Consider the following 13182-nt stretch of genomic DNA (forward strand, 5'->3'; position numbering starts at 1 on the left):
AGGGGAAGGATAGAGGATGGCAGAAAAGCACGGGCCTGCAGTAAGCTATTCCCAGCGCCTTTGTAGGGTTGCCATTTTTTCATTCTCTCCCATTCTCCTTTGAGGGGATTTTCTATTCCTCTTCCTCTCTGGGTCTGTGTCCCCATTTCTTCTTTTCCTCATTCTTTTTTTTTAATTTTATCTCATGATGTCCTTTTTTTGGCTTGGTTTCTTCAGGCACTGTGGTTCTTTTTTATCATGCCAAGTTTTTTCGGCTCCATCTCTCTTTCTGTCTCCCTCTCTCATTCTTTCTGTCTCTAGCTGTCTGCATCTCACGTCTGTATTTTTCTTTACTTTAATTACGCCCCAGTCTTTTTCTGTCTCGCCCTCATCCATTTCCACTGACGTCTTCTGCCCCCAAAGCCCAATTTCACTCATCGTGCCTCTCGTCTTCTCCACAGCCTCTTTCCTTCCTGCATCTCAATCCCTTTGATAAAGAGCCAGTATGTCGTTTCTCTTTCGCTTCTATACTCCTCCTTTTACTCTCTTTGTAATCTGCCCTCTTTTCCCCCTCAGATGAATAAAAACAGTGTTCTTACTTGATCGTTCTGATGCTCGTGGGCTCCAGAATCGATGGCGTGGTTATTTTTGCGCTTCTCCCTGCGGCCATCAGACCTTCTGTGTGTCTGTGTGTCTCCTATGACATTCTCACTAAGTAAGCTAAATTTGAAAACGCAGTTTATGTGTGAAAACCATGTGTTCACACTACTGTCTTCGTTGGTCCTTTACTTAACAATCTCTGTCCACGCTCAAAAGACCTAAACAATAGGAAAGTTGCTACATCCCTTTTTCTTTGTCTTCTGTTGGTGCTCAAACAACAAAACTCTTAACCAACACCTGGCAAGAAGTGTAACAGACCGACACATTCTCTCTTTCTTATTTTTTAAGATTATTTTTTGGGCATTTTTAGGCCTTTATTTGACAGGACAGCTGAAGACACAAAAGGGGAGAGAGAGGGGGAATGACATGCAGCAAAGGGCCGCGGGTTGGAGCAAACCCCGGCCCTCTGCGTTGAGGAGCACACCTCTATATATGGGCGCACGCTCCACCAACTAAGCTATCTGGGCTCCCAGACCAACGCATTCTCATTCTTTCAATTTCAATTTTATTTATAGTATCAGTTCATAACAAACACACATCTTCATAATTTGTCACACATGTCATTTCACATCTTGACCCGAGGTTCAGTGCTTTCCGATACCAGTCAACCTAATGGGATTACTGGTATAGCTGTCTTATTTAATTGGTGTCCGTCTTGTGTATCTGTATCTTTTTTGTTGTTGTTTTTGTTTTTATGGACCGTGAGTCTAATAATAAAGGCAATCTATCTACATATGGCTACTTGGTCATTTGAAACGCATTGGGTACCCCTTTAATGTAATTTTTGAAGACAGCATTCTGGGATGGGAGAAAACTAGCTCTGGTTTATTGGCATTTCTTTACATCCAATCACAATTGTCATGGGTGGTGCTAAGCGCCCAACTCATTGATGGTACCTCTGCAAAATAGCCTCTGTAAGGTACTTGTTTTGGTGCTGTCGTTCAAAGGTTGTTTAGGTTGTGCAACAGAAAACTCTGATTGGACAGATAGTCTAGCTAGCTGTCTGGATTGACCCTGTAGAGAGCTGAGGACCAGGTAACCATAGTCCTCAGAAATCCACCGGAGTTTAGAATGACAACACAACGAAAGAGGATGGTGACGGACATCCAGTCTAAAATGAGGGACATCCAGCGGGGGTTAGTATACAAGGCGGTGGGAGTATCAATGAATCGGCCCATTTGTGGGATGTCATGTTGTGTTCTTAAACCACCCTACAAAGTAAAAGTACACCTTATATTTCACAATGAGCCTACTGTTTTCTGCAGATCATGTCATCATTTCAACAATTCTGACCCCACTTGGGCGTCCGGGACCACTTGGGGGTCCTCAGAGTTAATGCAGGGGGTCCACTAAATTCTTTAGAAATTTAAAATGTCTTAACATGAATCCAACATATTATTAGACAATACAAATCAGCCACTTCGTGGTTAATAGGGATACTGGCCTGTAGGTAAGTATAGGCCTATAGTCACTAAGATACAGTTCATCCCAATGGATTCACTGTGCCACAAGTATGTAATAAAACATGATTTATAAAATCATGCCAACAATTATTATTTTAATAGCATAGTATTCTACACACTTAATGTAGCCTATAAAGGTTTTAAGCCGCCCTACATGTTATTGTAGCCCCAGTTTTGTAACAAATTTTAAACCATATATTTAATAGGGGGTCTCTGCCCCGTAACTCTATCTCAGTTAAGGGGTCTTTGGCTTTAAAAGCTGAACTGGAGACAAAGAGCAATGAGCTCCATAGCCTTGTTCCTGTGGAACTCTCAACCGAGCCCCTTGTCCTTGTCCCCCCAACAGAAACACATTTTCACACATTCCCCATTGTTCAGCACATTTACATTAAATCGGGTTATGGGCCATGACTACGGTGGAACAATTTCTCTGGACCCTCTGATAACTATTCTTTCTTCCCAGGGAATAGAAGGGAATGTTTCTCAATTGAATGATCACGTTTGTTATTCCTGTGGTGCAGCACAAGGGAATCAATATCAAATCAAATGAATATCTCTCCCCCAAAGCCAAAAAAAAGAGAAAACTAAGATTCGGTGCTCTTGTGCCATCAGTCATCTGAAAAATCTAGGGTTGCTCCGAAGCCAACAAACCATGTGGGGAAATGAATGAGTAATGTTCTTTTCTCTAGCAGCTACTTTTCTCAGTGCCCTTGAGCAAGTCAGTCATCCTGCTCCTCTCCGGTGGAGCGACACCAGAGGTGAGCAGCTGTAGATGCTGGATGGTTTTCTGAAGATAGATGAAGCAGTTTGTGACTATGACCCATTTAAAACAATGTGTAGCACATTTTCTTTGCAAACCAACTGACTAAAAAAGCAACAGCAAAGTAAAAAAACTGCAGTAAGTATTATTTATCATAAATTCAAAGGCGCTTTCACACATTATAGTTCATGAGGAAAAAAATCTGTTCAATATTGTTAAGAGATCATGATTGTACAGTCACTGGTTGGCACACCAGCCGTGTATGGTCATAATAGGTTATGGATCATCCATTAAATCATGTTTAAGTCCCTAAAAGTGTGTGCGAGGTTGAAATAGCAGGCTAGTAAATGCATAGTTTTTTTGTTCACTTCCTATATTTGGTTTGGAGTGTAATTTTTGTTCAAAGTGAACTGAACTCTAGTGCACTTGGAAGTGAACCGAGACCCCCGAGTCTGAATGAGCTTTCACACAACCCCAAATAAACTGGACTAGAGGTGTTCAGATAAGGATACCAGTATGGGTATAGCCCCCGATACTACCTAAAACGCTGGTATTGGTATTGGTAGTACTGGAGTTTATGCACCGGTCTGATATCATGTAATAAAGCCCTAAAGAAAATCTACGTTAAAGTAGTTTATTTATGTTCTTTTTCCGTTATAACTGACTGTCAAACTGCATAATAAAAGAAAGTTCTGCTGTGTTCATTGTTTGAGAGTTTAACCTGAGCCAGACCGACAACAAAGATAGAAATCACATCACATCCATACAGGGACGGTAGTATACAGTTGTTAAAACATAATAAAGTATATGATACGCTGATGTTGGATCAGTACTTGGTATCGGCCGATATGCAAAATTCAGGAATCAGGATCGGTATTTGGAAGCAAAAAATGGCGTCGGACCGTCCCTATACTGGACTATCCGACTAACGCTGCCGGGTTCGGTCGACACCGTGTGAAAGCAAACCTTAGACTCAAAAAGTCCGTTAAAATGGTTCGTCATAATTGTGTGGGTGTGGTTTGAGCAGGATTGTCATTTGATTGAAATAATGCTTAACTGATTGGTGCCATCTATCCTAACTTTGGCAGACTTCAGTGTGTTCACGTAGGACCACTCAGAGCAAGAAGCTAATTGAGAGAATATACTTTCAGGGTCTTTAGAATTGTGATGTGATTGTGACAACATGTCAGTTTCATAATCGGATACAATTCTGACAAGGAATGTGTCCAACATGTTATTTATAACTAAAAGCAGATAGCCACTGAGTTTGGTAAACTGGTTAAGTTAAATCAAAACCCTTTGGCATCTGTTTCACCAAGGTTGGCCGAAAATACATTATTTTTACAATATTATAATACAGTTCACATTGACAAAACTGCTTACATCATGCACATCAGACCATAAAACAAACACACATCAATCTTATAAACGTACTCCCACATTACTGTTATTATTATTATTATTATTAGTAGTAGTAGTAGTAGTAGTAGTAGTAGTACTCTTTAAAGGGTAAACCAGAGGTTTGTGTTTTAAGGTACATTTTCATCTTGACTTTACTTTTTAATTGTAATTTATATCTATTTGTTCTTTATCCATTTGTGGATTATACTTTTTTTCATTTTTCAGTGAAATTGGCTTGCAAAATGCAAATACTGGACTGTACAGTGATAAAATCCGTCCTCCACTCACTTCGAGTCCATTACTTCAGAAAGTACTTACCCTGTCAAGACAATGGCGTGTCTCCTGAAACTCTACATACTGAATGTACATTCAGCTTTATTTGTTTTTTTGTTTCTTTTTTGTTTTAAATGACTCTATTATGAACACTTCAGATTTTTTTCCTCATCTTCTTAACAGTTTTCTCCTCTCCTCTCTGCAGTGCAACAATGAGTACACCCCAGTGTGCGGATCCAACAATCAGAACTACCAGAACGAGTGTTTCCTACGCAGGGATGCCTGCAAGCAGCAGTCTGAAGTACTTATAATGTCAGAAGGTGCCTGTCCTGCTGGTATGTACAGTTACATTAAGGCGCCTGCCCAGATTAATAAACAAACAAATACACATCGCACGCACGCACGCACGCACACACACTTACACCGACAGAAACACTGTAGTAAGACAGTAACACTCACTTGTGTTGTCTGTGAGCATGCAGATGAGATGATGAAGCTAGGATGCTAGAAAATGTAAACCTAATTAGAACATTGTATATACAGTAGTTACATGTTAAGGCTTAAATAGTTTAATCATCAATACATGCAAATGCTTCCAGTGGATGGGCTTCAGTAATTGCCGTGGTATTTGTATGATGACTTCAAAGGAATAACAAAAAATGACTAGAGGTGACAGACTGATGTAATGTTCCTGAGTTACATGTAACAAGCGCGACTACAATGACAGTGACAGGTGTTGGCCATGAACAGATGAAGATTTCACCATAGCTGCACAAAGTTCTCTAAAGAAACTGAGTAATGCATTGCTCAATAGGCCTCTTGGGCAAATGCTGGGTGTAAAAAAAAAATTATACATTTTTTTTATATCCGGTGTGTTAAACAGAAAGTACAAGAAAGCTTGACAGCTATGACCTTTCATTAAAGAATGTTTTAAATAAATGTCAAAAGGCATAAAATTGAATTACTTGCCAAATTGTCATAGGTAGTTACTGTAACGCAGTTGCCAAGAGGCATGCTCAACAAAGCAGAAAATTGAACGGCTGAATCACACATTATCATCATAGCCACTTCATTCTTTTCTGGAATGTGTAGACATTTCTTTTTTCGTTATCTTTTTCAAAGAGTACTTAGATAACAATTTAAGGTACCAAGAGAAAGGTGCTTGTATTTATTTTAAATAAATCCAAAAAGTTTGACTAATAGAGTACAATAAAGAATACGTACAGAATTTGTTGGAATAGGGCTGGGCAGCATTACCAAAATATTTTATCCGGATATAGATCATTTCATAGTAGGGCTGACGTCTGCAGGTCGATTGATTGATTGGCTGGACGATATGCTCTTGTACGACCAAATTCTCATTGGTCGGACAGTCGCTGGTGTTACTTTCACAAGGTCAAACCAAGCATTTTCTCCCATCTAAATAATGCCAGGCGCTCTTCTGAAATACACCCAGCTGGGAGTGCCAAATAGATAGCATGCTTAAGAGGCACAGCATTTTTTTCAGCTGAAGCACTATTATTGAGTCTGGTTGCTATGATACGGAATATCCGCGGAATTTAAGATGTCGGCAGTCTGCACCCACCATATGGGTCAGCACCAATCTTGTATATACAGAATATACTGTATACCAGTCACAAGTTGGGGGTGACTTGCAAATTTCCATACCACTCCATTATAGACAGAATACCAGCTAATCTGAGTGGGGGGGGCTGATCTTTAATGCAATATCTGCATTGCCAATTATCAACCGTTCATCCAATGTACCAAAGGCTCATGCTATTTACTGATCTACAATACTATATGCAATAAGCTATATACTATATATTACCATACTAATCTTTTTTTTTAAACTAACTGAAAAAACATTAGAGAACCATTTTGCAATTATGTAGGCACATAATGTAATCTGAAAACTGCTGCCCTGGTTAAAAAATCAATGCAACTGATCTCAGCTGGTATTCTGTCTCCAATGGAGTGTAATGGAAATTTCTAAGTGACCCCAAACGTTTGACCGGTAGGGTATATATACTGTATGAATACGGTCCAGCAGCGTTCATTTCTCAGTGACCAGTGCAGCTTTTTACATGTGACATTCTTCAACTCTCTGCAACCCAAAAAAAACTCCAAATGTGCAAATGTGTGAATATGCTAAGCATTAACAATATAAAGTTCACACAATTGGTAGCACACAATGCTACCAGGTAGAGTGCACTGTGGACAATTTAGTTAATATAGAGGCAAATGAAGATGATTTTGTTCTCATTTTATTGAAAACTAAGTGCAAAATGAACATGTGAAGCTCAGAACCTAAAGTGTTATCCAAATGATGGAAATACATCCGTAATGCAGTTGGCTGCTGGTTTTCCAACATTGTAATGGAAAAGATAAAGAAAGAAATATATAAAATAGACATTTTAATATTGTGTTGACGTAATATATCGTCATATTCACATTTTTTTCTCCACAGAGACAAACCCCCCACTGCTTCACATCAATTGTCATCTTTCTTATATTCTACAACAACTGCTTAGGTGTAGATTATGTATGTAGGGAATACCCATCTCCTTGAGTAACAACCCTTTTTAAAAAAGAGTATAGTTTCATTTTCTATACCCTTCGATGGCATTGCCTATTGTTTTCATATTTCCATATGGCTGGGAAGGAAAAGCCCTGTTTGTAATTATCTAACATAATTGGGATTACTGTTTGCTGGTATAGTTTGTTGTTTAAGCTGGTGAGTGGGCGTCTTGAGTTGGAAAAGGTCAACCACTTCATTAGCCCTGTTGTGGAGACAGTAGTGCTGCTTGGATTATGCAGTGCCATAAAGCTAAAGTTGCTTGCCCATAAACGGTTTGAGAACGCTTTAATCAATTCACTCTTTAGATATGAGTAGAAATCGGATCTCATTAAATGACAACAATTTTCTTACCAGTGTCCCCAAAGGTGGGACTGTTTTAATTAAGACACCCAGTTTCTTGTGTGTATGCTGCCATGAAATGTACCATGGGCCTTATTTTTTGAAAATGACCACAGTGACTGAAACGACTTGTCTAATCTAATAATGCATTTATGAAGTTTCTATTAATTAATGTAACTGTTCATTGTACTAACAGACCATGACATTTTCATACCCATCATTTATTTCCCTAGAACATGTGTAATTAGGTTTGGCCTATGTAAAGTGTTTAATTCTGCAATGGCATATCCAAATGGATAAGCGTACACTTCAGGAAAAAAAAAGCATTCCCTCGTGCCCACAGAGGAATTCTCACTGAATCTACCAATTAGTGAGTCATGTTCTGACTAATATGCTTAGTTGTGACTGAATGAATCCACGGGCACGGGGATGTTAGCTGTTTCTGAGGCATTTGTGAATCACTGCTTAGGGAAAGATAGCATTTCTGGCTCGAGTTGAGGAGTCGCTGACTCAGTTACCCAGAGTTCAGGCAGAAGTCCATTAAAAGCTCCTTGAATGGGCACAGCTAAGCGGATGGAATATGTGGAGACAGTGACATGTGAAGAGTTGGAAATGTGACTGCAGTGACAGTAGTAGTGTCTTTGTGCCAGGAGGCAGGACTGTGCACAGTCACATGAAATGTCCAGCTTTTCTCTAAATTGCTTGTTTGTTTGTGTGTGTGACATGTGATATTGTAAGCCAGTGTGTGTGATATGGATTTGCGTATCTTTTCAAAGAGAAAGGGATAGAGCCCCCCTTTCATGTAACAACAGTGCTTTTGAGAAGTTAATGTAGGTTTGAAACAAGGATGTTTTTGTGTTGCAGTCTTCCGACAAACAGACCATGACAGTTGTTCAACAGTATATGCTCTATTCAGCATCACATTACCCTCAGATGTACACTTTAGTCTGGCATTTATCCAGAGCAAGGACTATACTTCCGTCTATCGGGCCAACCAATGTTCATTCCTGTGGAGTCTGACTCTCACATTTTTTTTTTCTAAATATAGCACAGTGGTTTAAATTGTAAATACCACGTTTTTGGGTAATTTTGTGACAAGTCATTTTAGTGTGGTTATGTTGTTACCTGTAAATGGGGAACAGTGGTTGGGACACGTTAAATAAGATTTACACTTCAGACAAACAAATACATGATAAGACTGAAAAAGGAGCAAGGGAAAAGGAATATCAAAATGACAAAATATATTTCAAACGGCCTCATTAAAATACAATTTTCTCTGAGCTATTTGTCATGACGGCAAGCTATCCTGACATAACAAAGATATGTTTCTAAGAGAAATTTCTTTAAAATCCACTACATCATTTAATGTTATGGCGATCAATAACTTCATTTTTTTCATTTATACATATATACATATATAAAGCATATAAAAAAATATCAAGAAAAACTTGGTAATTTCAAGAAAAATGCTATTCTAAATACAGTTTATGTAAAGTAATAAAGTCTTAATAATAACATGGAGATTACAAATGCTTGCTTTTCATTTGAAAGTAACATGCACAAGATTGCTGTGTGGGAGTTTTCTTACATAAGCAAGTACTTCCACAGACCTTTCATGTGGAAAAGTAGGACAGGCAGCTACTTCTGACGTGTTTCCTCTCTGCTCCTTCCCCACGTAGCCATTTGGTTGATTAAGACATTGAGATATCACGAATACCAGCGATACAAGTATCTAATTGCAAGGATTGCAAGCGCCAAAACTACTTTACCCAAGCTGTACATGTACTGCCACAAAACCCTCTTTCTCTCCCTTGATTCCTCTCTCTCCAGAGCTCTATGTCCTCCTTTCCCCTTTCAGAATCCCATTAGTGCTGACAGTACACAGTGTAATGGATACATATCTGCTTGCCAATACTTGTTTTCCTTGCTGGGGTGAGAAACATAAGGATATCTCTGAAGTACACGCTCGTCATATTAGTGGATCACTTTATAAAAAAAACAGGGAGTCCTGCATTGTTAATGTTGTGAAAACAATCTTACCAAATTTAATAGTTTTTGATTATTTCACATGAACTTCATCAGCATATGTTGTTTACATCGGTGTCATGAAATTGTAGATGTTAAAATTTACTTTTTTTGTGGCACTCAAATTTACATTATGTAAAGTGGACTTTTATGAATTAAATCATTACCTTATAATGTAGTTATCCTTAACATGTTTCCAAACTTTACCTATTAGCACTTCCAACAGACGTAGAGCATTGTTAGCATTAATTTGGCGGTTTCTTGTTACCTGATGAATTTAAGTCTATTATTCCCTTTCCCTTTTGCTCTCTTTTGGTCTCCACCAACACCTCAAGGAAATATCTGACTCTTTAGTTGCTAAATGCTCCACTAAATACATCTGTTTGGTTGCTACCTGCATCTGTCTGCCGTTTGGTACTAGGGTGGGAATGTACACCTTCAGAGTTTTGTAGCTTAAAACAGCTCATTTATATACTTCATTTAAATCAACTTCTATGTAGAGTAGCTAGAAGTCTTGACCCCCTTTCCCTTCAGTCTCACTTGTCGCCTGTGGTTTTAATCTTTTTCATTCTTCAGTTGTGGCCACGTAGCCATGTTACAGCCACTACTGTCAGACACTAAGTACTGACCTGGAGAAAAACTGTAGGATTTAATGGACTTCAATGTATATTGGCTCAACAGTAGTTGTAAGGGAGGGTGCTAGTTATTCACATTCCCTATTTGATTTTAAGTCATTACATACTTGCGTCAGTATCTCAGTCCTTGGCTTGTGAACCAAACGGTCACAGGTTCAAGTTTGGACCAAGTACAGTATGTGGACTGGTAGCTGAAAAGGGGAAGGTTTTCCTCCTGGGCACTACCGAGGTGCCCTTGACCAAGGAACCAAACACCCAATTGCTCGGGGTGCCTCTCCATGCACAGCCCCACCCTCTGACATCTCTCCACTAATACAGGCGTATAAGTCAGGGGTTCTCAGATGTATTACTCAAAGTTTTGCGTCTGATTTGTATTCTAGGTCATTCTGGGGTCTCAGAGCAAGTGTAACTACAATGCGGACACTTTCAGCTCGCCATTATATTATATTGCAGCGAACACTGTCAGCGTGGAGCGTGGACTCACTGTGACTTGACCAAGCTGCCTGCACTGCAAAAAGGGGTGTCTAAAAACAAGATAAGAACACTAAATCTGAGGGAAAAGGTACTCAAAACAAGTAAAATGATCTGTCCATGCAGCAAGATCTTTCCATTTGACAAGCTTACTTGATTTAGGATTATAGTGTAAAGGTGAACACTTAAAATAAGATTTTTTTTTTTTTTAAATCTTGGTTAGAACCAAATACTTTGCAGTGTGGTCTTGTTCCGTCTAGGTTAGGTATGGGCTGTCATGCCGATTGGTCTGGATGCGGACCTTGGTTTGAGAAGTCCTGTCCTGTCCTGTACTGTCCTGATTGTGTGCTGTTCTGTGTGTGCAATAGAGTAATAAAAAAGAATGTATCCCTCGGGGATCAATGATGTATGCCATCTACTTCTTCTTGTGACCCATCTTGCCACATTACCAGGTCTTTTCTTGTGTTGACTGTTCATGACAGACCCACAGGATCCTTCTCGCTGTTAACCAAACCAAACAGCCACCTGACAACACAATTTCCTGTGCTCTTGTTAACCCTCTTGGATGCTGCCGAGGCCAAGAGGCCAGACGTTAGAGTCTGCTGTCTTTCCAAACAGTAAACAGGAGGCATGCTGAGGTGTCGGTTTCATGCTATGTGACGACACTGAGGCATAGAAAAACATGATACCATAGCCTTTCTGTCCCCAAGGAAAAGCATCTTGTAATGGCTACTGCAGAAGTGTGCACATCATGTACGATATAATATTACATAGGTTTAGGTTTGTGCCATCTTACAAAGTGGGTTATTTTAGCACGTTATTGACTTTTTAAGTGTAACATCTGTCCGATGAAGAAGCACATTTGCACTTCTTTTATTCCAATTTATTCCAATCTTCATCACATTCATGTCACCACCAGATAAGGAAGTTCTGATTTAAAAGACCGATAACAGGAAAAGCTCTCAGCTGTACAGAGCCAGTAAAAGAAAGTTGATTACCACAGGATGGTACCACTTTTCTATCACATCAAGTGCTAGCCCAGCACAAAGAGGAGCATTAGCTTAGCCAAGTGAAACAAACCAAGCAGTCTTTTTTCCCCAAAGGAGAGAGTTTAGCTAAGGCAAGTGCTAACATCGCACTTTCCAACTCAGTTTACAAATGTGTACCGTATAACTTCCAGGAAGTCATTAAATGGGGAGCTGGGAAAAGGTTTAATTGACACATTGTTAAGATGTTCATGACATGTTTAATCACTCTTTAGTCGCTGTATGCAATCCCCGAGCCCCAGCAGATGACAGGAGCCATATGTTTATAATGATTTAAGAAGCGCACTCTGGGTTGTCAGTAAACCTGGAGCTACATGGGAAACAGTGTAATAGTGTCAATGTAATCACACATACAGTACAGGGGAAGTCATCAATCCAACGCTAGTTCTCAAAAAGCTCTGATCTTGACAGTGCTAATTAGTAACAAATTCTACCTGGATTCTAAGTAATGATAGACGATGTAATAAGTTATAAAATGATGTAATACGATGTAATAAGTAATCTCTCAGGCAGAGATGGCAAAAGGACTCACTTCCCGTACTCAAGTAGAAGTACAGATACTTGTGTTAAAAAAATACTCTGGTAAAAGTAGGAGTACTGATTTAACTTCTTTACTCAAGTAAAAGTAACAAAGTACAGGCTTGGAAATTAACTTAAAGTATTAAAGTAAAAGTAGCCTTGCAAATGACAAAGCTACCTGGAACTGACAGATGTTACTAGAGAGCACGCTGAGAAACTACAGTGGACATGAAATAAAGGCTCTTTATATGTCATTGGCTACATTTCAAATAGCTGTCTGCCAATAGGCCGAAAACACACACACAGCTTATTTATTGTGACAGAGACTGGTTCTCCAGGTTAATAAGATTATGATTGCATAGCAAGATATGAATTCAAGTGTGATTTTGTCAGATGTCTGTGTATATTCCCATCCAATTAGATTCAATTTGGTATCGATGATGCAAAAATAATAACTAACTCCAGTGTAATTATTTTAAACTTGGTGAGGACTAGATTAGGACTGGATGTAAAGCTGATTCTGGTTTCCAACTTGGCCCAGGTGTGTCTGTTAAAACACGGGCAGTCTCTGTTGATACATTATTACAATCATGCATCCGAATAAACATGGGGGGGTAGCTCTGCTATGCCTGTGTGTGTGGTTATAAAATAAATAAATAGCATTGTAAAGGCTACCATGCACAATGCATGGGAATCATTTATGCTAGTAAATAATAACAATAAACCCACTATTAATTACATTATCTTAATGAGCAAAGATGGTCAGCAATCGCCATTATATCGAAAAATAAGCAAGGTGTAACCTAGGTAACAGGTGTAACCTAGGTAACAGGTGAAGAACCAGACAAACTTCTTTAAATGTGCAAGAACTACAGAGCAATACAACAATAGGATTCAATGAACTGACAACATAAGTTATATGCTTAGGTTCTCAAAGAGACACACACACACACAATCTCAGCTGATTACCCTCCGGACAGCTAGTCTCTCTTTCCTTTCTCTCATTTTTTTCTCTGTGTGCCGCCCCCCC

The 13182-nt window shown here is 39.2% G+C and overlaps 1 protein-coding gene across 3 annotated transcripts in view; it reads left to right on the plus strand.

The window, feature by feature from the left end:
• tmeff2a (transmembrane protein with EGF-like and two follistatin-like domains 2a) overlaps positions 1 to 13182 on the plus strand; it is a 117504-nt gene that overhangs the window by 43654 nt on the left and 60668 nt on the right. For all 3 annotated transcript variants that reach the window (XM_034884866.1, XM_034884867.1, XM_034884865.1), the window contains exon 3: positions 4742 to 4871. In XM_034884866.1, coding sequence (XP_034740757.1) covers positions 4742 to 4871 — 130 coding nt within the window. The remainder of the gene's footprint in view (positions 1 to 4741; positions 4872 to 13182) is intronic.

This window comes from Etheostoma cragini, chromosome 11 (genome assembly GCF_013103735.1).
Source record: "Etheostoma cragini isolate CJK2018 chromosome 11, CSU_Ecrag_1.0, whole genome shotgun sequence".
Lineage (NCBI taxonomy): Eukaryota > Metazoa > Chordata > Actinopteri > Perciformes > Percidae > Etheostoma > Etheostoma cragini.